This window comes from Microtus pennsylvanicus, chromosome 11, assembly GCF_037038515.1.
Source record: "Microtus pennsylvanicus isolate mMicPen1 chromosome 11, mMicPen1.hap1, whole genome shotgun sequence".
NCBI lineage: Eukaryota > Metazoa > Chordata > Mammalia > Rodentia > Cricetidae > Microtus > Microtus pennsylvanicus.
Genome location: NC_134589.1, coordinates 54,510,006 through 54,537,928, shown reverse-complemented (window position 1 = coordinate 54,537,928; position 27,923 = coordinate 54,510,006). Strand labels below are relative to the sequence as shown.

The 27,923-nt window shown below is 43.6% G+C and overlaps 1 protein-coding gene across 1 annotated transcript; it reads left to right on the top strand.

Annotated features, from left to right (window-relative positions):
• The first annotated feature begins 2,684 nt into the window (after positions 1-2,684).
• Positions 2,685-26,832, top strand: LOC142860627 (myosin-4). The gene is made up of 40 exons (XM_075992116.1): positions 2,685-2,709; positions 2,912-2,959; positions 5,881-6,123; positions 6,218-6,361; positions 6,674-6,830; positions 7,450-7,477; positions 7,572-7,686; positions 7,780-7,872; positions 8,014-8,077; positions 8,231-8,329; positions 8,445-8,548; positions 9,188-9,326; positions 9,752-9,870; positions 9,974-10,123; positions 10,653-10,823; positions 12,847-13,156; positions 14,194-14,267; positions 14,736-14,823; positions 14,909-15,026; positions 15,201-15,324; positions 15,420-15,556; positions 15,672-15,927; positions 17,104-17,346; positions 17,599-17,775; positions 17,968-18,113; positions 18,386-18,476; positions 18,565-18,954; positions 19,411-19,537; positions 19,892-20,010; positions 20,134-20,330; positions 20,809-20,992; positions 21,079-21,244; positions 21,856-21,980; positions 22,217-22,525; positions 23,073-23,276; positions 25,026-25,151; positions 25,239-25,409; positions 25,495-25,599; positions 25,702-25,797; positions 26,571-26,832. The coding sequence occupies exons 3-40, from the start codon at positions 5,920-5,922 to the stop codon at positions 26,721-26,723; spliced, it is 5,823 nt and encodes a 1,940-aa protein (XP_075848231.1). The 5' UTR covers positions 2,685-2,709; positions 2,912-2,959; positions 5,881-5,919; the 3' UTR covers positions 26,724-26,832.
• The last annotated feature ends 1,091 nt before the right edge of the window (positions 26,833-27,923 follow it).

The window sequence follows — 27,923 nt, the reverse complement described above, 5'->3', positions numbered from 1 at the left end:
AAAGAACGCAAGTCCTGACGGATTTCTGTCTTTCAGACTCATGCATTTTCCATAGTCCTGTGTGTCGTGGTTTTAGTTTATTTATTGCTTCCTGGTTTTGGAAAAGTCAACTTCTGGGATGTGCAAGAGGACATTGTAGCAATATACCAAGTTGAGTGACGGGGAAGGGGGAAGAGAGGGACCGATCAGGGAAGGTTCATCAAAATAAAGCGTGTGTGAAGAAGAATTCTGAGAGCCTATGATCTTGCAACTCAGATTAAAAAAACATAACATGATCGCAGAGCCCACCTAACATGGCAGAATGGGGAAGGGGGCAGCAAACTGAAAGCTAAGGAAGATACCAAGTGTTGGAAGAAGTATGTTGATTGACATTAATGACTGACGTAAAAACGAATCTATAACTCTTCCCAGCAGTGATGGTGGTGGAAGTGGTATCTCAGAGTAATTTAAAAGAAAACAAATACCAATGGGATTTTCTGGATTTTAAGGTATTTTATTGGTGTGCTGTCATGGCTGGAGACTACAGAAACAAGGCTATGAATATCTCAGGTCCAGGTTTCAACTCTGTTACAAAACTTTAAACAGAAACAGAAAATAACCTGTTTACTGGACGTTTCCTAAGCACCTAAAGTCCTTTAGAGCCGCTTTAACTCCTTTGGAGAGTCAGGAGTCCCAGTGCAACTGAAACCTGAACCCCTAATGGAAGAACGTGTGCCTCAGCGCCCCCTAGTGACACTGTCCTGAGCATTTGCTACAGAAGTACGAGCAGGAATGGGACTGTATTCCAATTCACACATAATGATATAATTTAACACAACAATATACAATATGTAATTCACTTTTATGACCATGTAAGGTTAAAACAGTGTTAATTTTCTCCCAGATTTGTTTGCAATAGATAAAGTACAAAGTTCAGAAATTGTATTTCCTTGTTTGTGAGGATAATGGGAGAAAAATTGCCAGCAAAAAGTGTTTATTGGGCTGTTGAATAGTGCATCCAAAATATACTCTACTTCGGATTAAGGCGGTCCTTCCTAGACGTATGTAGTCATGAAGAACCACAAAAGTACAAGGGAGCTCGTTCTCTGCTTAGACATCCTTTAGACAAGCAAGCCCAAAGGAGTAGTCTCCACCATCCTCCAGCATTTCTTCCTGGCCGTGCTCCATGGTGTTCTCTGGGGTTTACTATTGTGGTCCCGGTTGGTTGCCATTCCTGTGCCATTGCCGTGTTTCCGAGTTCTCCAGATCGTAACTGATTAAAGGTCTGGTGCTTAGGCACATAGTCAGTCTCTTTAGCTACTAATGTACTCTCTGCCTTGGTCTCACTCAAATTTTCTTCTTTCATCTTCCATCTCCAAACAGATTTAATAAATAGCTATTATATCTATAACAGTGATGAAAACTTTCAAAAGAGGTGGAAAAATGATATGTGAAAATCTTAGGAGGTCTGAACAATTTTCTTGGTGGCGTAGAGCCTAAAACTTAGGGTAAACCACTCATTTGTGTGGGTCGCTGCCATAAAGGTTAAAAAAGAAAAAAAATAACCTGATCACCTATTTTATAGCATTGCATGCATAGATAATTTAAAAGTATAAAAGATTTAGCCTGCTGGCATGCGAAAGACAAGTTCTGCATAATAGGATTATAAAATGACCAACTCCTGAATTAGCAATTTAAGTCCAGAGACAGCAGTTGAAAATACCTCACCAGATCACAGGGACAGCCAGAGTGAGTAGATTTCCTGTCATATTCGGCAACAGCTGTGCCTGTATCAAGTTAGCCAAATCCAATTTCTGCCTTTCAAGGGCACTTGTGGAGGCCACGCACCTTCTCTGTCCACAGGGAGAGTTTGATAAATATCACACCTTTCCTCCCACCTTAAGTAAAAGTATGTCGTACCCACCTCACTGGAGCTACAGCTAGCCTGGAGCGTTTGCCCATGCCCTAGGAACTTGTGTTTGTAGCTCCTTCCGTGATGGGTAGAAATATGCATGAGGTATCACACAGCAGCCTGTCGCCCCTGAGTGGGAGACATCCATGCAAATCCTCCAGAAAGGTAGTAGAGGTTTTATCCATTCTAACCCTGCCTTGCCTTGCTCACTGTCTGTCCCATCACCACTGCCTAACCCAAGACTTCACTTTCTCCCTCATGTTTAGACTTTCAGACTTCAAAGGAATCTATCACCCGTCTTTCTAAAACCTGGGCCTTGCCTAGGAATTTTCTTTTAATATCTGTCACTCAGTGCTTTCAGCCACTGCGTCAGATCTAAAGCTCAATCCAGACTCCTTCATGGCTCTAAGCACCAACGGATCAATTAGCCTGACTCTCCTCACGTCAGGTTCATCCTGTCAAAACAGCTTTATCGGCACGAGAGTACGTAGGCACCTGGCTTTGAATTCTGTGATGAATGATAGAACATCCAAGCCAGAGCAACAGCGTCCGAAGCCCCGGATCCCCATCCCCTATCAAATGCCTATAAAGAACCCTAGATCATCCTCTGTCAAATTATTTATAGGTGACAAGAAATATTTCTAATTATATCCATTCACAGCCACAGTCAGTGAATATTGTGCAAAGAGATTGCCAAAAATGGTTTTGCCAAGTAGGTCCCAGCTAGGACAGCTGAGGTGGCTGCTGTGTTTGCAGAACGGTCTCTATAAAAGTGGAGCCGAGGTGCCTGTGTCCCGTCCTTCCTCAAACCCTTAAAGGTATGTATTCGTGGCAGAATGTATGGCTAGCTGTGCACTACAGATGTGAGGGAATTTTCATTTAAGGAACATCACTATGCCTACCCAAGCTTGACTGTCAACATCCCCGAGAAAGACATTGCATACAGTGTAGTTCTAGTATTTTGTGATTAAATAAAAAAGAGAAGAAAATGCCCAGCATCTCTGTTTTTTCTTTCAACAGTACTTGCTGCCTCAAGCTTGTCTCCTTCTCCATCTGGTAACACAAGAGGTAAGAGAAATTTCTTATTACCCTCCAAAGAACAAAGGGGCTCTGTCTAGTATTACATTTTAATGAGTGACTATTTTATTTTCTTGTTTATTATTGGGTATAGGAACAACTGATCTTTTAAAAACAGCTTCTCATAAAACTTTGACTTTTCAAGCCTTTACTCAAACAGAATTTTATACAATTTCTCTTTTACATTTTTTCTGGGACTTCATTAAGAAGGCAACCCTCATTCATATTTAATGTGAACTGCTATACAATTTAACCAATAAAAGAGGCTACAAGGTAAAATAAAAAAGTGTTCCAGAAGTCAAAATTTCTGAATGCCAATCCAGGATTTTCACTGCTTCCAGCTCTCTGGGTCAAGCCAGCTAGCTTTTACATGTCTTCAAACACATGTGTTGCAAGGGAATTAACACCAGATCTGGATTTAGATAGCTGGGCTCCTCACTCGCCACTGCCACTTACCACCTTTGTGATCCTGGATGACCCTTTACCTTGCTGAACCTTAGTTTCCTCATCAGTAAATCAGAAGGGCAGACTCAAGTCAGCTGCTAAGGACCCTCTGGCTCTTGCTGTCTAGAATCTAAGCCAGTGGCTGTCAAGGACTCTTCCACCAAATCAAAGTACTCGGTGGGTCCCCCCCACCCACATATGCAAGAGCGGATAGATGTATGGTTAAAATCATGTGGAGAACATATAGAAGAAAGAAAACCTACTATGTATTAGATAATTGATTTAAATGAGTTTATATTTAACATAGTAATAACAATGTAGAAAAAAAGGTAGAGGCTTTATTGCTTCCAAGGAAATAAATGTTACTTGTTGACACTGGAGGCAATTGCTACTGTGTGGACAGATCCCAACATCACACACCAAGTCAGAGGCTCCTTGAAGGCTTCTGATGTAGAGGTGACCAAAGACTGCTAAGACATGAGTAGAGGGACGATGTCCTTTCTGTGTTCCAGAACCTACTGCCAAACAGCAACCATTAGGGCACAGCGTGTAGCTGATTCAAAAGTCCTTCATGTAAAAACAGAGAAACAATGTTGTAGAATAGTGTTTGAAGAAGAAAAGCTAACTAACACCCACAGTGTCAGTATCCGTCCCCTGAAAAGGTATCTCAGCTTTCATGTCTCACCATAAGCCTTTACTGATTCTAAGTTACTGTATGTGGGAAATTTTATAGCTGACTCCAGACTGAGAGGAAGTTCACTGTGTATAAGAAAAGACCAAGACTCTCTTTCTGGAAAGTCTACAAAACATTGAGGTTGGTGTCATCATTGACCCTAGCAACCAACATGCCATTCTCTGTACCACCCCCTCCTCCACTCCACAGAGGTTTTCACTCTGGTTAGAGAGATTATTTTGTTTTATTTTAACCAGGAATTGTCAGTTCATTTTTCTTTAAAAAAAAAAAAGTCTGTTGGTTTTGGCTTGAAGCTGCATCCTGGCTATCCGTCTCAGGAGAGAAATAAGAAACGTGATGTTTTCAAAAGGAGAAGGCAGGAGAAAGAGAGAGATGCCTTAAGCCTATAAAGGTCAGGCAGAAACAGGTCAGATGCTGAAATCGGGCAGACTCAGGGCAGTGCAGCTGAATATGCGGCCACCAGGAGGCTTGTTAGCATCTGGGGGCCTGTTTTTCTCAGCTAATCCTTTGAAGTTGTTTTTGCTTGGGTAACTATGACAACTTGCGCAGAGTTTAAAAAACGGAGAGAAGGGACTTGATGTTGACCTGGAACAAGATGATTTTTGTTATTTACTGCTTGCCTTGGGCTAATATTTTATTAATATCTATCATGCTTATTTTTTCCTTTCCTTACTTAATAGTTGTCAGTTAACTGGGAGTTTGTGTGTAGTAAATAGTCAACCTGAATTTAGATGTTTCTTCTTTCATACAAGCAATAGTTTTTATACTAGGTTTTAATGGTTTGTGAAAAAGGAAAATGGTTAATTTTTTTTTTTTGAGACAGAATCTCTCTGTTATGTAGCTCTGTCTGTCCTGGAAGTATGTAGACCAGGCTGGTGTCAAAGAGGTCTGCCTGTCTCTGCTTCCTAAGTGCTGGGGTTAAAGTATCACCACCCTCAGCAATATTTGGATTTTTAAAAATATATTCATTAAGATGATAAGGTTAGAAAAATTATTTTCCATTTCTTTCTATCACCCCAATGTAAAACAAACAAACAAATGGATCAGATAGATGGGTGGGGAAAGGAAATGAGGTAAAAACAAATGAACAAAAAAGGCACAGAAGTAAAGATACTGCACACACTTGTGTAGTAGGAGGCTGTTTGTTGGTTCCTGGCTGCCCAGACTAGAAATAACCACACAGAAACAGTATTAATTAAATCACTGCTTGGCCAATCACTTAAGCACATTGCTAGCTAGCTCCTACATCTAGAATTAACCCATTCCCATTATTTTATATTTTACCATGAGACTTGTGGCCTACTGGCAAGGTTCCAGCTGGCAGCTTGCATCTTTCCCCTCTGATGGCTACATGGCATTTCTCTGATTCTGCCTTCTTTCTCCCAGCACTCAGTTTAGTACCCCCTCTCCCCCCCCCCCCCACCTCACTCTACTCAGTCCTATCACAGGCCAAGGCACTTTCTTTATTCATTAATTAGTAAAAGCAATACATATACATAAAAATCTCCCACACTACACTTACAGTCTGACAAATGTGGTTGAATGGGTATCCATCCCTCCACATCTCTACACTGTGGTTTACAATAGAGAAGAAAGAGCAAAAGCTTCAGACGTCACTAAAATTAAACTGCCAACACAGGGCTCTTAGGTATTCTTGTCTTCTCTTAGCTCCCTGGTACAGTCCGCAGGAGGAAGAAGAGAGCTGGCAAACAAAGCCTGTGAAGGTGAAACCCACAGGCCAGGGTTTGTCATTCATGTCCACCTCTTTCCCTAGGCGCACCTGGCCCTGAGCTGCCACCAATAGCCCGCAGCCATGAGTTCCGACGCCGAGATGGCCGTTTTCGGGGAGGCTGCTCCTTACCTCCGAAAGTCTGAAAAGGAGCGAATCGAGGCTCAGAACAAGCCTTTCGATGCCAAGTCATCCGTGTTCGTGGTGGATCCTAAGGAGTCCTATGTGAAGGCTACGGTGCAGAGCAGGGAAGGGGGCAAGGTGACAGCCAAGACCGAAGGAGGAGCTGTGAGTAAAACCAAGAGGGTGGAAGGGAGGGAAGCAGGAATGATCTTTTTCTCCTACTTAGGGGGTATTAACTGGACCCTTCCATTCTTAACAGACTGTCACAGTCAAGGAAGACCAAGTCTTCTCCATGAACCCTCCCAAGTACGACAAGATCGAGGACATGGCCATGATGACCCACCTGCACGAGCCCGCTGTGCTGTACAACCTCAAAGAGCGTTATGCAGCCTGGATGATCTACGTGAGTGTCCCTGTCATATTTAATCAAAACCATATCCTTTTTATTGTTGAAATGCCTCATTATGTCAGTGATCCAAATTTGGGTGTCTTTGAGAATGCACATGCAGAGAGCTCTCTGGTTAAGTGCACTCATTGGCTATCTGGAACGTTGGTACTGCATCAGATAGCTGGAGAACCGAGGGAAGCAACCAATGAATGAACCTTCATGAGGATCAGCACTTCTTTAATTCCTCTCCCCTTGCTCACACAGCATTATTTCCAACTTGGAGAGAGGAGGTGATTTCTAATTGAGCAACTTTGTCTTTGTCCACAGACCTACTCTGGCCTCTTCTGCGTCACCGTCAACCCCTACAAGTGGCTGCCGGTGTACAACCCCGAGGTGGTGGCGGCCTACCGAGGCAAAAAGCGACAGGAGGCCCCACCCCACATCTTCTCCATCTCTGATAATGCCTACCAGTTCATGCTGACAGGTGAGTGTGTCCATAATCACAACATCTACAAGCACTAGAAAACACGTGCCGAGCCACAGCAGAGGCAACGTATGGCCAGCACCTTGAGGAAGAAATGTTTTGCATACATGTGATGGTAGCAATGAACAAAGCAGAAAACTGGATCTAGAGTATGATGCACCAATTACAAAAGCATAGGGAAATTTGTTTATACCTCTATGCTAGAAATCTCAATTTGTTGATGCTAATTCCAGTCAAAGTTAATCAAAACTGGGTATCGACCCCATGTCTTAATTACACCTATTGTTTCATCTCACTTAAAAAGGGAGCTTTTAAATTTCACAAGCACTATAGGAAAAGCAGCCTGGACATTTAAAACATGCCAGGATTCTGACCTATGAACCAGGTAAATGAAGGGGCCAGGAAACTGTGACGCCAACTGCTTCTTGGATGATTCTCATTGGTAAAAGAGTGAACGGGGCCATTTCATAATCCACAGTTCTTCACATTAGTGATAACAGCCGTGTGATAATTAACACACGTTTTACACTTAGTTCTTAAGCTTTGTGAAAAGAAGAGCACAGATTTAGTAGCGTCAGTGCTTTCACTTATGTGACATGTCCGCGGTTTCCCTTCACAGATCGTGAGAACCAGTCCATCCTGATTACGTACGTAAACAACATGCCTTTCTGTCTGCTGAATTTCAATTGTTCGGGCTGTGCCTCCTGCCTTATGTTCTGGTTTCTCGTTTGGTCCTCACAGTGGAGAATCCGGGGCTGGGAAGACTGTGAACACGAAGCGTGTCATCCAGTACTTTGCAACAATTGCAGTCACTGGGGAGAAGAAGAAGGAGGAGGCAACTTCTGGCAAGATGCAGGTGGGTCTGATTGTCACAGTCAGAGTCCCAGGCTCTGTTGTCTATCTCAGGCAAGAAAGCCCTGAGATGTGAGAACTGATCTTTCCCTTGTAGGGGACCCTGGAAGATCAAATCATCAGTGCCAACCCCCTGCTGGAGGCCTTTGGCAACGCCAAGACCGTGAGGAATGACAACTCTTCCCGCTTTGTAAGTGTCTTGATTGCCCTGTTCATGTGAGCATCACCTCCACAATTCTCCATACACTGTGTTAATGTATTTTCTATGTATTTGGTCCATAGTTAATGAAATAATGTCTAGCTTTAATCAATCCTCCTTTGCCTTCTTAAGGGTAAATTCATCAGGATCCATTTCGGTGCCACAGGCAAACTGGCTTCTGCAGATATTGAAACTTGTGAGTTAATAAACACTGGTGACTGAGAATCTTTCCCTTGGGGGCACTCATATTGGAAAAGCCTTGCCCTTGATTCTTCCGTGTGAATTTCAAGCTTAATTTTCTACTTTTGGCTTTTATTCATGTAAAAACGTGCCTACTATGCCTTTCCAGATCTGCTGGAGAAGTCCCGAGTCACCTTCCAGCTCAAGGCTGAGAGGAGCTACCATATCTTCTACCAAATCATGTCTAATAAGAAGCCAGAGCTCATTGGTAAGGAGCATCTTGGTTTGTTCCCATCGAGAAAAGCCACCATCTTGTCTATGCTGTTCCTCTGAAGCGTGGTGATGATCAGAGTAACTCTTCACTCTCTTCCCCACGTGTCCAGAAATGCTCCTGATCACCACCAACCCATATGACTTCACTTACGTCAGCCAAGGTGAAATCACAGTGCCCAGCATCGACGACCAGGAGGAACTGATGGCCACAGATGTAAGTGACAGGGAAGAGGCTAGCAAGGCCCTTGTTAGTGCACAGCGCTCTCCTCCCATCAGCGTGGGAAGAACCAGCAGCGAGTGGGCCAGACAGTGTTATCATTCAGGCTTTCTTACACTTGGAAAAGAAATCACAGAATATTTAAATGCCATCCTACACATGTATTTACATTTCAAATAGCTACAATATATGTTAGGTACCTGAATGAGTAAAGAAAGGCCAGTAAAGTTCATGCCCAGGCATTTCAAGGCCAGCCAAGCCGTGACCTGTTACCAGAGAAACGTGTAAAGAAACTCGGAGCCATTGCCGTTCTCATGATTCTTTCCACGGGACTGTCCATATCTACTGAGGCGGAAGGCTGGGGCTGCACAATAAATTAGGACAACATAGGAAAAGAAGAAATGTCCCGGGAGACTAGACAAGAAAGTGTGTGGCTAACTCACGTGCTGTCCTTAGCACCCACATTACTCAAATGATGTTTCTATTGGCTAAGAGGGGAAGAGCTCGACTTCTAAGCCATCCAAGTATGCGTCAGATATAAGGCAAAGTGGAACTGGGAATCAGGGAGCCAGACCCCTAGTGTCCTGAGCAAGCTGACCACTGTGATAATTGTTCCTAATTCAATTCTTTCGACAGACTGCTGTGGACATCCTGGGATTCAGCGCAGATGAAAAGGTGGCTATTTACAAGCTCACAGGTGCTGTGATGCACTATGGGAACATGAAGTTCAAGCAAAAGCAAAGGGAAGAGCAAGCTGAGCCAGATGGCACGGAAGGTAACAACCCTGTTGTCACCATTGACACGAGCCTTTTCAGAGGTGGGGACCTGGTTGTATTGTCTTTCTAATGAAAGGCAGAAGTTTTAGGGAGAGGAAATAACACATTGATACGTTGGTAGTTTACATAATTGAGCAAATATATAGGAGCTTTATTATTTCGGCTCATTCTACTGTTCTGTTTTTCCTGTGGTGTGTGTGTGTGTGTGTGTGTGTGTGTGTGTGTGTGTGTGTGTGTGTTATGGTGCTGATACTGAGCCCAGGGTGGCCATGGAAGAGTGGCCATGCTTTTCAGATATAAATAGGCAGAACTCACAAGCTTCGCACCTTACTGTGTGTGTAAATCCATTGTCAGCAACATCATCATTTGCAATGTAGCTGTGGAAGTCTCCATCAGTTCCACTGTTCTCGGTTCTTTCCTGCAGTGGCTGACAAGGCTGCCTACCTGACAAGTCTGAACTCTGCTGACCTTCTCAAAGCCCTGTGCTACCCCAGGGTCAAGGTCGGCAATGAGTACGTCACCAAAGGCCAGACGGTGCAGCAGGTGAGTATGATCTAAGCCCCTGATTCACCTAAACCACTGGGACTCAAAAGGTCATCCCTGTATCCAGCTCAAACAACTCAACCGACCAACCCTTTCCCTGAAGGTATACAACTCTGTGGGTGCCCTGGCCAAAGCCATCTACGAGAAGATGTTCCTGTGGATGGTCACCCGCATCAACCAGCAGCTGGACACCAAGCAGCCCAGGCAGTACTTCATCGGGGTCTTGGACATTGCTGGCTTTGAGATCTTTGATGTGAGTAATGAACCAGTTAGCAAACACACATTGGCAGTCACTTGGCTAAATTTGCTGGAGCCCTGGAAACACTCTTCACAAAATACAATCTACAAAACACACAAATTCCTGCTGAAGTGGGTCGGTGGAGGGATCTGAACACAAGGAAATGAATGTGAATGGAACAGAGAGAACGCTACATTTGCAGGATTAGAGTCTCAAAGAAGGACCATGAACACTCAAAACTGATCTTGGATTCAAACCCGGCACCACAGAAACACTTGTTTAGATTACCCTCAGTGACTATTTCAAAGATCTCCTATTTAACGTCATTTTGCTCAATATGCAAGATCTCATATTGTTCCTTGGAAAAGCATTTTGAGGATTTAACTCGATTTAGAATTATAACATCCTTTAAGAGATTATCTGAGGCCTACCTCTTCAATATAATAACCCTAAATGTCTCAGAATTTGAAGAAAATGTATTAACTGCCTTATAGATACAAATAGGGAATTTGTGACCAATTTCCTACATTAATCTCTTCCATAGTTCAACACCTTGGAGCAGCTTTGCATCAACTTCACCAACGAGAAACTGCAACAGTTTTTCAACCACCACATGTTCGTGCTGGAGCAGGAGGAGTACAAGAAGGAAGGCATCGATTGGGAGTTCATTGACTTTGGGATGGACTTGGCTGCCTGCATTGAGCTCATTGAGAAGGTTTGTGTGACTTTTCAAACTTTAAAACAGGAATAACAAATTATCTCTCTTACTATGTTTATTAACAATCCCAATTCTCATAGAGTAATTAGTGATATCTCATGATATGCCTGTGTGTAAAAGGTGTTCTCAGAATGTCATAGATGATCTGTTACTAACAACTCTAACACATGCACATACAAAACACAGATTCACACCCCCTCCCCTGGATTTTCAAGACAGTATTTGCCTGTATAACCTGGCTGTCCTAGAACTTGCTCTGTAGACCAGGCTGGCTTCAAACTCACAGAGATCTGCCTGCCTCTGCATCCTGAGTGCTGGGATTAAAGGTGTACCGCAGCGCTGATCAACCAATTCACATTTTCAACTGTTATAATCTCACATTTCCTGAGTTTTTTAATGGCATAGGGTATCACCATGTGACCCTTGCTGACCTTGGAACTCACTATGTAAAATTAGGCCAGCCTTAAACTCACAGAGATTCTCCTCCTCCATCTGTTTTCTGAGTGCTAGGATTAAAGGCACATACCATGAGCTTCTTTCTTTCTCAGCTTTATTTTTATGTGATTTAATTGGTATAGAAGAAAGGGATGAAAATATAGTTAGTCCTTTGAATAGTCAATTAATCTTGGTGTGGCTATGATGTATCCTCCTATGTATACTATATAACAAGGCAGTGCATAGATGGTTAAGATTGAACAGTAATGTTGTATTCATCAATTCATTCCTTACTTGTGATTACTACCAAGTAAATTCACTAAACTTCTATTTGACCTTACCCTGGGAATGAGCTCTGATTTTCCCATTAAGTAATTAAGGGAATTAGTAATTAAGGAAATTAATCCAATTAGGTTAGAGCAACAGATGTATCATATTTATCTAGAACTCATTAAGCAACTTCATTGTCCAAAACTGTTGGGCTCTTGGGACTGGAGAGATGACTCAGTGGTTAAGAGTACCTGTTACTTTATCATGAAGTCTGGAGCTTTGATTCTGTATCAAGTGGTCCACTAGACACCTGTAACTCCAGCATCAAGATCCTACATCTTTTTCTGGTCTCCATAGGCCTCCAAGTATATACATCTCTCTCTCTCTCACACACACACACACACACACACACACTGGAATTTTGTCATGGTACCAAGAAAGAAGCTATGTGAAACTTGTGAAGATAAAGTCAAAATAAAATGCAATTGCCAGCTAGAAAATTTTCAAATATTCAGATCAAAACTCATAAAATTTTGAAGAAAAAAAACCCTAGTATGCACAAGTTAAGGAAATATCTTAATTTGGTGATGTACTAGCTCCACTGTTTACCAAAACTACAAAACTATACAGTCCCAAGAAAAACTATTTCCTTTACTAGTATTTCAACTTCTGGATTATCAAAATGATTTTTGAGAATGAATTTGTGAATTCATATCATCATCAATGCTGAATTTGCTTTCAGTCTTTCATATCAAATTTGTCTCAGAAAAATCAAACTGCTTCATGAGCAAAACCAACATATTATCAATGCTTGAGTCCATAGAGATGGGAGGTGAAGCTGGGAGTAGAAAGAGGAGATTCACTTTCATCTTGGTGAAGTTGCATTTTTGGTCATCAGAACATAGTCTATCCTTTTCACATCCTTCCCACATCTAGCGTTGTGGTGAAGGATGTCACACCCTGAGAAAGAAGTATTCAGAACACATATGAGTATATATAGTCACAGGATAAAAACTGAGCCTTGAGAGGGTACTTTTAGAATTTAATTTTACTCATTGAACACATTTGCCAGACGGTACAGATGAACTTTTAAACTAAGTCTTTCAGCAACATATATCTTATGCATTCTTCAGACGATGACTGTCATATTTTTGTTAGGAGAGGGGAGTGATAAGTAGGATCTCATCTGTTTAATACATAAGTACAAGTTCTGTTTTGGAATGCCTTCTTTTCAGGTTTGTGCCAAACACACAAACTACTGGGAATCTCTTTTCTAAAGGACTCATCACTATTTCCTCCCTTTTTTAATACTTAGCCAATGGGCATCTTCTCCATCCTGGAAGAGGAGTGCATGTTCCCCAAGGCAACAGACACCTCCTTCAAGAACAAGCTGTATGAACAGCATCTTGGAAAGTCCAACAACTTCCAGAAGCCCAAGCCTGCCAAAGGCAAGGCTGAAGCCCACTTCTCTCTGGTGCACTATGCGGGCACTGTAGACTACAACATTATTGGCTGGCTGGACAAGAACAAGGACCCCCTGAATGAGACTGTGGTGGGGCTCTACCAGAAATCTGGCTTGAAGACTCTGGCTTTCCTATTTTCTGGAGGACAAGCTGCTGAAGCAGGTAATTTTTTATAGTATCAACTCGTTCTAAGAATCACAACACAGAAATAAACCATCTGTCAGAGACAATATAGGTCAGTGATTCTCACTCTGTGAAAGAATCAAATGAACATTTCACAGGGGTCACCTAAGACCATCACAGAACACAAATATTTACATTACAATTCATGACAGTAGCAAAATTTCACTTATAAAGTAGCGGTGAAAATAATTTTATGGTTGGGAGTCACTAAAACATGAGGAACTGTATTAAGAGGTGGCAGCATTAGGAAGGTTGAGAGTCACTGAAACAAATGTTACAAAATCTACTCTGAAAGTTCAGGCCAACGTGAGTGAAATGAAAGAAAGTGTATTAACAACCGTGGTACAGAGGCATCAGGAACACAGTCGGTCCACAGCCTTGCTTATCAGTGAGAAAGTGGGTCTAGAAGGCTCAGTGATTTGCTGCTGATTGTACCAGCCGCTCTTCCACATCAAAACTACTGCTTCCATCAAGGGTCCAGCTAAATTGGAGCTAAGGAAACTCTTCATCAGGACCACAGCACTAGGTGAACAGAATGAGGTTGTATTTCCTCCCTTAAGTATCTGAAGTCCAGATGTACAAGTGTCAACACGGGAACCAAAGAAAATAGAAATTACAAGTCCTTGCTGATGAGCCAAGCTCAACTACCTAGAAGCAAGCGTGCAAGTCTGCCTGTTCTAGGGGATGTGTGCACTGACAGGATCTTACTCCGCTGTCTTCTGGGTGTATCCTGCAGGAAGCAAAGCAGACACTGCTGATCTGGATGGAGTCAGGGAGTCCCATCTCTGACCCATATCTTCCAAGTTGTGCACAACTTTGTTCTTCCCTGGGCCTCTATAACCATGCCAGTGACTACTGTCTCTTCATCTAGGAATTCAGGTAGATGAGTTCTGGAAGGCAGAAAGGGAATCAGTGCCACAGACTCTGGAGGAAACATGACCATGGTGTCGCTGGAACACACAAGAGGACTCAAAGGCTGCAGCGAGTAATCTCCATTTTGTCTTTCTGTTTTTCAGAGGGTGGTGGCGGTGGAAAGAAAGGTGGCAAGAAGAAGGGTTCATCTTTCCAGACGGTGTCTGCTCTTTTCAGGGTACAGTGTGCTCTTACACTTAGAAGATAATTAAACTGTAGTTAATGAGAGATTTAAAGGATGCTTATGGTAAAAGTGGGGAAAAATTAGTAGTATATATTTTCAATCTGAAAAATACTTCAGGAAATTTTTAACAAAACAAAGGCATGAGATATTTCCCCATGTTTCAAATATAAGAGATTTGGTAGTAAAGAGATTTTACATAAAATCAAGCCCTCATTTAAAAGCGCCCACTGTGTTCTACTCCATATAATCAAAGTCTCAATACAAAAGTTTTCTGATTGGCAGGGTTTGAGAAAAACAATCTGAAATGGACTATTTTTGTATGATCAGGAATGTTCTAGAAATCCACCTTCCAGACATAGGCTTCCTCTTGGTCATCCTAATTGGTTTGGATATCTCATTAGAATGTGATAGAAAAAAAATACAGCTACAAGTTATTCTAAATGTCTCCGTACGGTTTTATAGGAGAATTTAAATAAGCTGATGACCAACTTGAGGAGTACCCACCCCCACTTTGTCCGCTGCCTCATTCCCAATGAAACCAAGACTCCTGGTAAGACACTTCTCATGCGCAGAGCAGCCTCAGTGTGGCTTCTCTTTAGATGTCTTTAGATGTAGAGTTGTATTCCCCTTTCCAGGTGCCATGGAGCACGAACTGGTCCTGCACCAGCTGAGGTGTAACGGTGTGCTGGAAGGCATCCGCATCTGTAGGAAGGGCTTCCCCAGCAGGATTCTCTATGCAGACTTCAAGCAGAGGTTTGTTTCACATCTTCCGATGTTTTATGTAGAGCAGTGTTAAATTTTAAATGTCATTTGGTTTGCCATTTGTTTTTTGATTGACCCATCTTTTCAAGAGTAGCTACTACTGTTCTATCTTTTATTTCTTGGTAAAGAAAAGTCATGTTTTAAATTTGCATTTCATTTCAACAGATACAAAGTTCTGAATGCAAGTGCAATCCCAGAAGGTCAATTCATCGACAGCAAGAAGGCTTCTGAGAAGCTTCTAGGCTCTATTGACATCGACCACACCCAGTACAAATTTGGCCACACCAAGGTACCACCAGTCCAAATTGCTGACAGACATTTGGTACTTTCAGAGTTTCTGCTTGGTTGGCCATACCATAACAAGTCTCACTGTTCTCTACCAAGGTTTTCTTTAAGGCTGGCCTATTGGGAACTCTAGAGGAGATGCGAGATGATAAGCTGGCTCAGCTCATCACGCGCACTCAAGCCATGTGCAGAGGGTATTTGATGAGGGTGGAGTTCAAAAAGATGATGGAGAGGAGGTGAGGAACAAAGCTTGTTTGCCTTTCCCGCCACCTTCACCACTGAACTCAGTGCAACTGTGATGGTCACTCGTCACATTTTTGCCCATTTGGACCTCTTTTTCTCCTTCCACAGAGAGTCCATCTTCTGCATCCAGTACAACGTCCGCGCTTTCATGAATGTGAAGCACTGGCCCTGGATGAAGCTGTATTTCAAGATCAAACCTCTCCTGAAGAGCGCGGAGACAGAGAAGGAGATGGCCAACATGAAGGAAGATTTCGAGAAGGCCAAAGAGGATCTGGCTAAGTCAGAGGCCAAAAGGAAGGAACTGGAAGAAAAGATGGTAGCTCTGATGCAAGAGAAAAATGACCTGCAGCTCCAGGTTCAAGCTGTGAGTAGCAGATGTGGCGCACAGCCTTTTCGTATTGCCTAATCAGGATGTAGCTGAGGACGAGCAATTCCAGGCTTCAGAGTAAACAGTCTCTATCCAGGAATCTGCTGTGATTTCCTGCCTTTCAAAAACACTAAGATTCAGACCCAAAGAAACAACAGCTGCAAAGCCATACCCATGATGCTTATGGTTATATGTGCATCCTACACATACACATGATGCTGATGTTCATTTGTGTATCCTACACATACACACCCATGATGCTGATGTTCATTTGTGTATCCTACACATACACAGCCATGATGCTGATGTTCATATGTGCATCCTACACATGCACATCCATGATACTAATGTTCATATGTGCATCCTACACATACACACCCATGATGCTGATGTTCATTTGTGTATCCTACACATACACACCCATGATGCTGATGTTCATATGTGCATCCTACACATACACACCCATGATGCTGATGTTCATATGTATAGCCTACACACACACATGGCGTTTATGTTCATATTTGCATCCTACACACACATACATGATGTTTAAGTTATATGTATTTCCTACACATGCACATCCATGATGTTTATGTTTATGTGTGCATCCTACACACACATAAACACATGATACTTATGTTCATATGTGTATCCTATACACACATTCATGATGCTTGTGTTCATTTGTGTTTCTTCCACAGTCTGGTCACTAGTGAATAAAGTCAAGAAAATATCTTTAGGCATTTTCCTTTCTGTATGGAGCATCTCTTATACTAGAATATTCTCTTTCATGAATATTGTTGAACACTAACTAGAAAATGCATTATTTTTATCAGAGCAGAAAAAAGGCTAACTTAAGCCCTTAGTTGAATGTGGAAAAAAACTGAATCCAAGAATTAGTAAATTGCCTTTTCAAAAGGACTGAGAGCTAGTGGATTATATATTTTTGCAACAAAACTACTTTTTCCTGATTTTTACCTTCTACACGTGGATTCTTATGGAATGTCTTATTCTGTTTGATCAACAGATAAAGATATTTGCATTTTGTCCTTTTAATTTTCTTAAAAAGTTGGCAATTGAATGGCCTATCCACTGAGCAGCTGGTAGTCATCCATGAGTGTGTATTTGCAGATAGAGCCCATACAAATGGAAAGTCACTATTTCTCCCCTCAGGAAGCAGATGGCTTGGCTGATGCAGAGGAAAGGTGCGACCAGCTGATCAAAACCAAAATCCAGCTGGAGGCCAAGATCAAGGAGCTAACTGAGAGAGCTGAGGATGAGGAGGAGATCAACGCCGAGCTGACGGCCAAGAAGAGGAAGCTGGAGGATGAGTGCTCAGAGCTGAAGAAAGACATCGACGACCTTGAGCTGACCCTGGCCAAGGTGGAGAAGGAGAAGCACGCCACAGAGAACAAGGTACAGTTATTATTCACTTTGAAGCATTCACAAGTATTCATTTAGTACTGAACCTTAAATCTTAAAATTCTGGAACATGAAAGATAAAGTTACAACCATAACATGGTTTTGCGTTCACCTTTATCCCCCATTGTATTCAGTCATGCAGCCTGCATAGGCTTCTGGCTGATGTTCTCCATGTCAGGCTAATGTTGTCCTAAGAAGTTCTCATGTACTTTATCAAGCTTTCCTACCATCTCTTCAAATCTATAGGTGAAAAACCTCACAGAGGAGATGGCAGGCCTGGATGAAAATATTGCCAAGCTGACCAAGGAGAAGAAGGCCCTCCAAGAGGCCCACCAGCAGACCCTGGATGACCTGCAGGCAGAAGAGGACAAAGTCAACACCCTGACCAAAGCCAAAACCAAGCTTGAACAGCAAGTGGATGATGTGAGTAGGAAAGATAATCTTTCTCCTTAGAAGGGATGAAAGAAACGGTGGGGAGACGAAGCCATCAGTGGTCTCCATGAGCTTCATGGAATCTTCATGCTGTTTGTTTTCTTTTGAGATTTTTCTTGAGCATCTGACTAACAACATTTGGGTCAATGCTTGAGAACCTAATCAAAATCCTTTATCATTTAGCTTGAAGGATCACTGGAGCAGGAAAAGAAGCTTCGGATGGACCTAGAGAGGGCAAAGAGGAAGCTAGAGGGGGACCTCAAATTGGCCCAAGAATCCACAATGGACATAGAAAATGATAAACAGCAACTTGATGAGAAACTCAAAAAGTAAGTCTGATAGAATTCAGGGCTGGCTTCTCGCTGTGTCAGCACAGATGCAACATGTATTTAAATGTTTCTCAGTTATTGCTTAATGACACATGGGGTAAAAAAACAATGACAACTTTGGTTTTTCATTTAATTAATATGGCACTTTGCGAACTTGCAAAAAAAGTACTTCTCTCTCTCCTTTAAGGCCAGCAGTATGAAAAATTTCAATTATACAGAGATAGGGCTGTGGGTAAAACTGACCATAAGCTAATGTGTTGCTGTTAAATTAGGAAAGAATTTGAGATGAGCAATCTGCAGAGCAAGATTGAAGATGAGCAGGCCCTCGGCATGCAGCTGCAGAAGAAGATCAAGGAGCTGCAGGTAAGTCAATGGCTTCCATCAGTCTAACTCATCAGGAAAAAACATGACTGACTCAAGAAGCTGAGTCTGTTCTTCCTGCCACCCCCAGGCCCGCATCGAGGAGCTGGAGGAGGAAATCGAGGCAGAGAGGGCCTCCAGGGCCAAAGCAGAGAAGCAGCGCTCTGACCTCTCCCGGGAACTGGAGGAGATCAGCGAGAGGCTGGAAGAAGCTGGCGGAGCCACTTCTGCCCAGATCGAGATGAACAAGAAGAGAGAGGCTGAGTTCCAGAAGATGCGCAGGGACCTGGAGGAGGCCACCCTGCAGCATGAAGCCACAGCAGCTGCACTTCGGAAGAAGCATGCGGACAGCGTGGCTGAGCTTGGGGAGCAGATTGACAACCTGCAGCGGGTCAAGCAGAAGCTGGAGAAGGAGAAGAGCGAGCTGAAGATGGAGATTGATGATCTCGCTAGTAACATGGAGACTGTCTCCAAAGCTAAGGTCTTTCCTAACTTCTTGATTTATCTGAAATACTTGGAAGCAACTATATACTGTATGTGACTCTAGCCAGCCACACTGCATGTAATCTGAGATTTTTCTGATTGACATTGCTATACTGAATGGAATTCCTCAAGTGTACATAACTTATTTTTCAAAATCACCTTAAACTTTGTTGCTATGGCCACAACAGTAATAATGCAATGACAAGGAAAAGTCCCCTACTCATGATGTGGGCCATAAATAATGTCCATGTTTCCCCCAAAGAAAGGAACCCAGTTTTGATGCGCACATATTCACTTAGTCAGTAACCTAAGCTCCTCCGCTGCTTCCCGAACACTGTGTGAGGCTTTGACAGCAGCATAAATAAGATTCTGTGCCTGTCATAAACAGTTACAGATCTCTAAATCTCAGCCTTCTGAGTAGACATGTGTCACCTTGCCCTGCTTCCCGCCACAGGGGAACCTTGAGAAGATGTGCCGCACCCTGGAGGATCAGCTGAGTGAAGTGAAGACGAAGGAGGAGGAGCAGCAGCGCTTGATCAACGAGCTGTCGACCCAGAAGGCACGCTTACACACAGAGTCAGGTCAGTCCATGAGTGCTGCTGCCTTTGGAATAGCAAGCAGAGAAGGTTGGGCCCCTTTGGGAAGCAAGACTCGTGCCTTGTACAGTGTTTGCACATTTATAGATTCTTACTCCTTCACCTTTAGGGTCTAAGATGGTTACAAAGCCATGACTTGAAGCTCTAACCAAAGGGGCAAAATGTATCTCTTGGGCTTAGAAGGGTTTTCTTCCCTCCACCCTAAAACACCAAAGGGAGTAGTGCACCAACACTCTGGAGACATTGTTTGCACTATGTGAAATAAGAAGGGTCCAATGCTATCCCGCCTCACTCATGGCTGAGACAAAAGAATTCAATCGTTCATGTTTGCCCTCTCAGGCGAGTACTCCCGACAGCTGGATGAAAAAGATGCTATGGTTTCCCAACTCTCCAGAGGCAAACAAGCATTCACACAACAAATCGAGGAACTAAAGAGGCAGCTAGAGGAGGAGACAAAGGTGAGAACCCTGAGTTGATGCTTTCATTTGTGGGACTGGGCAACCTGACACACTACTAACTCCCCAAAGAGGCTATCAGCGATCAGAACACAAACCCACACCATACAATTTGGGGTTTTTTAGGCCAAGAACGCGCTGGCCCACGCCCTGCAGTCAGCCCGCCATGACTGTGACCTGCTGCGGGAACAGTACGAGGAAGAGCAGGAGGCCAAGGCTGAGCTGCAGAGGGCCATGTCCAAGGCCAACAGCGAGGTGGCCCAGTGGAGGACAAAATACGAGACAGATGCCATCCAGCGCACGGAGGAGCTGGAGGAGGCCAAGTATGGGTTTCAATGAGTTAGACAGAAAGAAACCAAAGCAAAGGAAAGGTGAAGGGAAAATGGGAAAGAATATTCATGCAGCAAAGAATCATGAAATAATCTCACAATTTCCATATCTGTATAATTAAGAGGACCATCTGCATAATGTCTAGGATCCCATTCAATCACAACATTGTTGAGCAAATGTATCCTCTACAGAGCTGTCAGGGTTAATTCAGCTTCAGAGCCCTCCCCCTTCCTCCTTCTCTCTGGTTTTGTAGATATGTTTGATAACGCTTGAGATGGAAAAGAACTCACCCGGGAAATCAGAGTTCTGAAAGGGATAAAATGGACTCTAAGAAGTAATCCTGGAAAAACCTGTGGGCACACAGAAATAAAAGATCTTAGGGGAAAACATGCTTTCCTAATCAGCAGCTAGGCAGAGTTTATTGTGGTAATCGATTCTTCCCTTGGTCACTCACACTGACCACCTCCTCAGGAAGAAGCTGGCTCAGCGTCTGCAGGATGCAGAGGAACACGTAGAAGCCGTGAATTCCAAGTGTGCTTCTCTTGAAAAGACGAAGCAGCGGCTCCAGAATGAAGTGGAGGACCTCATGATTGACGTGGAGCGGTCTAATGCTGCCTGCGCTGCCCTCGATAAGAAGCAAAGGAACTTCGACAAGGTGGTCCACGTGACCCGTGAAGTGTCCCCGCTGGGGGAAAGGGTGTCATGGCTGGGTTCAGAGTTTAACTAATGTTGTGCGTGTAGGTCCTAGCTGAATGGAAACAGAAGTATGAGGAAACTCAGGCTGAGCTAGAAGCCTCCCAGAAGGAGTCCCGGTCTCTCAGCACAGAGCTGTTCAAGGTGAAGAACGCCTATGAGGAGTCTCTGGATCAACTTGAGACTCTGAAGAGAGAAAACAAGAATCTGCAACGTGAGTCCCAACCTTCTAGATCCTCCTTAGCCCTGGCTGGACCCTCGCTTGTTGCCACCCTCCCGATTCTCCTTAGCCCTGGCTGGACCCTCCCATGTTGCCCACCTTCCTGATCCTGCTTATCCCTGGCTGGACCCTCTCCTGTTGCCCACCTTCCCCATCCTCCTTAGCCCTGGCTGGACCCTCTCCTGTTGCCCACCTTCCCCATCCTCCTTAGCCCTGGCTGGACCCTCTCCTGTTGCCCACCTTCCTCATCCTCCTTAGCCCTGGCTGGACCCTCTCCTGTTGCCCACCTTCCCCATCCTCCTTAGCCCTGGCTGGACCCTTTCCTGTTGCCCACCTTCCCCATCCTCCTTAGCCCTGACTGGACACTCTCCTGTTGCCCACCTTCCCCATCCTCCTTAGCCCTGGCTGGACCCTCCCGTGTTGCCCACATTCCTCATCCTCCTTAGTCCTGGCTGGACCCTCTCCTGTTGCCCACCTTCCTGATCCTGCTTATCCCTGGCTGGACCCTCTCCTGTTGCCCACCTTCCCCATCCTCCTTAGCCCTGGCTGGACACTCTCATGTTGCCCACCATTCCCACCTCTTCCTCTCGTCTGTTCTTCCACAGAGGAGATTTCTGACCTCACTGAGCAGATCGCAGAGGGAGGGAAGCATATCCATGAGCTGGAGAAAATAAAGAAGCAGATTGATCAGGAAAAGAGTGAACTACAGGCTTCTCTAGAGGAAGCAGAGGTACGCACCTTGTTTGCTCAGTTGTCCATTATATTGGGACTCAGACTAAAAAGAGAATGACAACAGAGGTCTACCATTTTGTGGGCTTTAGGGGGACAATGCTCATCATCAAGGAAAAGTCTGGCATATATACGTCACAGGTGCAGAATCGGTGCTCTAAATGGAGAAGTGTGAAAGTCTGGGGAGGGGGCTCAATGGCTCTTTGAGAAGTCACCAAAATGTCACTTTTATTAAAGGCATCTCTTGAACATGAAGAGGGCAAAATTCTACGCATCCAGCTTGAGTTGAATCAGGTGAAATCTGAGATTGACCGCAAAATTGCTGAAAAAGATGAAGAAATAGATCAGCTGAAGAGAAACCACCTCAGAGTAGTGGAGTCCATGCAGAGCACGCTAGACGCGGAGATCAGGAGCAGGAACGATGCTCTGAGGATTAAGAAGAAGATGGAGGGCGACCTGAATGAGATGGAAATCCAGCTGAACCATGCCAACCGCCAGGCTGTGGAGGCGATCCGGAACCTCCGGAACACACAAGGAATGCTGAAGGTACCTTGGGGGTGAACCCACACTATGCTGGCAGGCAAGGTGTTGCTGTAAGCTCGTCTTAAAATTTTAGGAAAATTACAGGTCATAAATCATCAAAGCAATGTGGTAGCAAGATATAAAAATTGTTTGTTGAAAAGACGCTAAATTCTGCCTGAAAGGTCCAAGAGAGAATCTGCTTTGTCATCTGAGACAAAATGAGTGGTAAATATGTGGAGACAGAGTGTTGATAATTTAGCCTTCCAAGTACGAGGACTGTAGGCATGACCTACCAATTCTGACTCCTGGACTTCCTTCTTAAATATGTAAAATAATGTAATCAGGTTATCTGATTTTTGAGGATACTTTTCTGATACAAAATTCCATAGATTTATTCATGATTGTTTTTATGATTTGGGATCTTAACTAAAACATCATGTCATTAATGGTACTTGTAGATGTCCTTATTGAATCAGGCTCTGAGTTAGTAAGATCCAGGTGTGAGCGTGATATTAAATCCGAATCCACTTTAACTGGAACACAAGTCAGAGCTTCTCTTATTTCTGTGCAGGACACTCAGCTGCACCTGGATGATGCTCTCAGAGGCCAGGATGACCTTAAAGAGCAGCTGGCCATGGTTGAGCGCAGAGCGAACCTAATGCAGGCTGAGATCGAGGAGCTGCGGGCATCCCTGGAGCAGACAGAGAGGAGCAGGAGAGTGGCGGAGCAGGAGCTTCTGGATGCCAGTGAGCGGGTGCAGCTGCTGCACACTCAGGTGAGGTTTAGGACCAGGCTTACTCAATGCCTTCCCTAAAGCTAAAGGCAGTCTGCGGGGATGTTCACGAGATATACAAGTAATGTTGGCCATTGTAGCACAGATAATAAAAACCCAGAGACAGATATTGGGGTTCAAGCTGAAAGATCAAAGAAGTAAAGCGATCAATCACTAGACAGCACTTACTTCTACACAGTCTTCAGACTGAAAAAAGATTGAGTTCCTGTCTCATCCCACCTTATATCCCTCTCTAGTGCTGGGATTTTAGGTATGCACCACCACAGCCAGGCCTCTGTGGCTAACTAGTGTGGCTGTTGGGATTAAAGGTGTGTGCCACCACTGCCTGGCCTGTATCACTGACTAGTATGGCTGGCTTTTCTCTCTGATCTTCAGGTGGTAAGCCTTATTTGTTACATCATAAACAAAATATCACTATAGGCAGGGATACCTTCCCAGGGTTTGGGGAAATGCACAGAACGATCTAAGTATGTACTGAGACATAGACAGTTCACAAGTCCACTCAAAGGCTGGTGGACTTGTGGACTTGGAAGGATCTGGAGCTTAAAGCATATATAAAGAAGCACAGAAGACCACCCATGAGTAACGCATACAACACCGGTGGCCGTCTTATCTTTAGAAACTCTACACAGCAAACAAACAGTAAAAAAGTGCAAAATTAATAACTCATCATTATAGTTATTATCACGTGTGTACCTAAAATTAACATCACAGGATCTATAAAGAGCTCTTGGGTTCAAATTCCTGGAGCCATATTAGTGCTAGCAACCACTTGTGTTCTACAGTGCATTTGTCAAGTAAATGTTGGCGTTTTTTTTTTTCAAAAAAGTATACAAAAAACATTCAAGGGGGCTGGAGAGATGGCTCAGAGGTTAAGAGCATTGCCTGCTCTTCCAAAGGTCCTGAGTTCAATTCCCAGCAACCACATGGTGGCTCACAACCATCTGTAATGGGGTCTGGTGTCCTCTTTTGGTCTTCAGGCATACACACAGACAGAATATTGTATACATAATAAATAAATAAATATTTAAAAAAACATTCAAAAGGATAAGCAAAAGTGTTATTAATGGTTGTTTCTTGTTACTGAGCATGTATTACTTTTGTCTTTTGCTAATACGTATGCCCTCTACTTTTATTTTATTTATTTTAAATAATAAACCTATGTAACAGACTATTTTGAACACTGTAATTATCTAAAATCAGCAATTATGAAAAAGTTCAAACCAATATTCTAATTTTAAAAATCAAATTAATTAATATTTAACACTTTTCTTACTAATTATGACTATCTAGAATTAGCTCTTTCAAATACTATTAACTTTCCAAAAGCACGGGTATTCATGATTGGCCCACCTTTTGTACCAATAAGGATGCTATTTATGAACTTATGACAAAGAGTCAGTCAACCAATACCGATGAGCAGCTAAAACTGGTAAGTTATTTTCATCAGCGGTGTGCTACACAACAGTTTGGAGCTGGAAGATTTTACTCTGTGTTTTTTTATAAGTATCCATGGATAATAAGGAAATCCCTTTGGCACAAGAGATTAAATTTTACATGGAATCATTTATGTTTTAGAACCAGGGATATAGGTAGAAAAAAACCCACAAACTTGGAAATGACTTCTAATTTTGTTTTTATTCTGAACATTTCTAATGATTAGCTTTTAGGTATTATTAACTAGTTATAAATGTTATTAAATGTAGATTTTCTTTTTTTAAATTGCAACAGAACACCAGCCTCATCAACACCAAGAAGAAGCTGGAGACAGACATTTCCCAAATCCAGGGAGAGATGGAGGACATCGTTCAGGAAGCCCGCAACGCAGAAGAGAAGGCCAAGAAAGCCATCACTGACGTGAGAAGGGGGCAAGACGGAGGCGACAAACCTGAATCCCGCTGGGCCTTCTTAGTCCTTACCCAGCTCTGTTTTATCATTCACCAGGCCGCCATGATGGCGGAGGAGCTGAAGAAGGAGCAGGACACCAGCGCCCACCTGGAGCGGATGAAGAAGAACATGGAGCAGACGGTGAAGGACCTGCAGCACCGTCTAGACGAGGCTGAGCAGCTGGCGCTGAAGGGCGGCAAGAAGCAGATCCAGAAACTGGAGGCCAGGGTGGGTGCCGGCCTGTTCTTTCCGCTCCCACCCTGTGCGTGCGAACAGCCGCAGGCAAACTGTTACCCATGATCTTCTCTTCCAGGTGAGAGAGCTGGAAAATGAGGTGGAAAACGAGCAGAAGCGCAACGTGGAAGCCGTCAAGGGTCTTCGCAAGCACGAGAGAAGAGTGAAGGAGCTCACTTACCAGGTGACAGGCCTTCCCTTCTCCGCCAGGCCCCCTGTGTCTGGGAAAATAAAGATGGAAGGGTAGTGTCAGCTGACAACACTCTGTGTTTGCTGGGTCTTTCAGACCGAGGAGGACCGCAAGAATGTGCTCAGGCTGCAGGACTTGGTGGACAAGCTACAGACTAAAGTGAAGGCCTACAAGAGACAAGCTGAGGAGGCGGTGAGTATCTCCACAGGAAAGGAGTGCTCCGGGACCATGTGCGGTTCTGTGAAGGACCCAAGTCCCTCTCATTCAAGGGACTTTCTTCTAAGGCAATGAACAGGCCAGGAGCCCCAAATTCGGTGGGAAAACGAATATCTATTTGAAAACCCAAGATTTTGCTACAAATTATCAGAGCTTTAGATATTCTAGTTCATTTCTCTGAGACTACATCAAGTAATGCTTGAAAGGAGTTAACACAGAAATGCTTCGCTACTGCCCTATTCTTACTATCTAGAACATTCCAAAATCCCAGCATTCATAGGGACTATGCAAAAGAGAGCTTGAATTATTCTATGCCTTCCCTAACATTAGGATTAAATCCAGTTCTGAACCTTAAAAAATATTCATCTTTCTCATTGAGTAAGTGCTTCACTCTGCCTTGGGGCTCTCTGTAGCCAATATCACTCTTGTGCCCTTTCTTTAAAGTTGGTTTGCAGAAACAAGATGGAATAACATCCCTGCTTCTGTGGCCTCTGTATAGTCACCCAAGCATCCCCAGCTTGAAAAGGAGTCAAGTGAAAGAGACTAAGGAACAGGAATAGGGTTGCAAGCATTCTCATTCATGTAGTCAAATCCATGGGAGGTTCTGCCCCAAATAAGAATGCCACCAAATGACAGGACCGTTTACTTTCCCATTCAGGAAGAAATCCTGTAGCTTCTTTTAGCAACAAGGGAAATTAGCGAGCAGGAAATGTCAACTCTTGTTCTTTCTGATGGATTTCCATTCACAGGAGGAACAATCCAACGTCAACCTGGCCAAGTTCCGCAAGATCCAGCATGAGCTGGAGGAGGCTGAGGAGCGGGCCGACATTGCCGAGTCCCAGGTCAACAAGCTGCGGGTGAAGAGCCGAGAGGTCCACACCAAAGTTATCAGTGAAGAATAATAATCCATTCTTCTGTTGAAAGGTGACAGAAGAAATCACAAAATGTGACGTTCTTTGTCACTATCCTGTATATCAACTAAATAAAATCTGCAGATAATTTTGCAATCAATAGGTTCATTTGTCTTTTAATGATAAACTCCAGGATGTTTTGGAGACCAACTTATTTCTTAGACACTTGTTTGGTACCTACTATATGCAGAGACAGGAATACCACTCAACCAACTTTACTGACCATTGAGTACATGTCTGGTACAAAAATGGTCACCAAGGAAATGAGTTATCCCTGTCTTTGAGGAACTCAGCTGAGAGGGTGGGGGGACAAATACTTCAGACAGATGTGGAAGGGTATACATACGCAGACAGAAGACTAAAGATAATGTATGGTGAGGATATAAGGTGATACCCAGGAGTCCACAGAGACTTCTCAGAGGAGACTGTGAGTTCCTTCCTCAGAGACGAGCAGCTAGTTACCAGGTAACATGGGAAAAAAGACGACCACTGTAAGAGAAAAACAAGTATGAGATCCACAGTATTTTAGCATAGACATCATGGGCAAAAGGCAGCAGGTGAGGCCAGACACAGAAAGGGAGGGGCTGACAGTGAATGGTATGGTCCCTCACACAGCACTGAAGAATGAGGGCATGCGTCAAATGGCTCTGATTTCACAAGGAAGACAGTTGGTCAGCTCTGGTCATGGTGCAGGGGGAGGAATGAGCGGGCTAGAAAAGACGGAGCCTGTGAAGGCTGTTCAGAAGGCGAGCCCTAACTCGAGGCAACCCGGGTAGAAAGAATGAGAAAGCAGAGCGAATGCAGGTTCTCACGCTGACGTAGATGAGGCAGGGACGTGCGAGAGAAGTCAGTTTCACAATGTTCAGAACATCAAGTTACGTTGTGGTTACCCGCTTTATTCCATCTCAGGAAAAACCCTTCGCCTTAAAACCCTTCCCCTTCCAAGAAGAATGGCTAGAACATTCGACTCCCGGTATGGGAACCAGAAAGAAAAAAGAAGAAAGAATGGATAGAACACTTAGTTGAATTCTCATGTTGACCTTTGGACAGAAGTTGACTTTTCTTAATAGCTTACACATTTTAAGGAGGAAGGATAAAGAGAATTCATTCCATACTCTCAAAAAAAAAAAGAGCACTTTATCATAGCCATTGAGTGATTTTTTTCTTTAATACTTTTTTGAAACCTCAAAT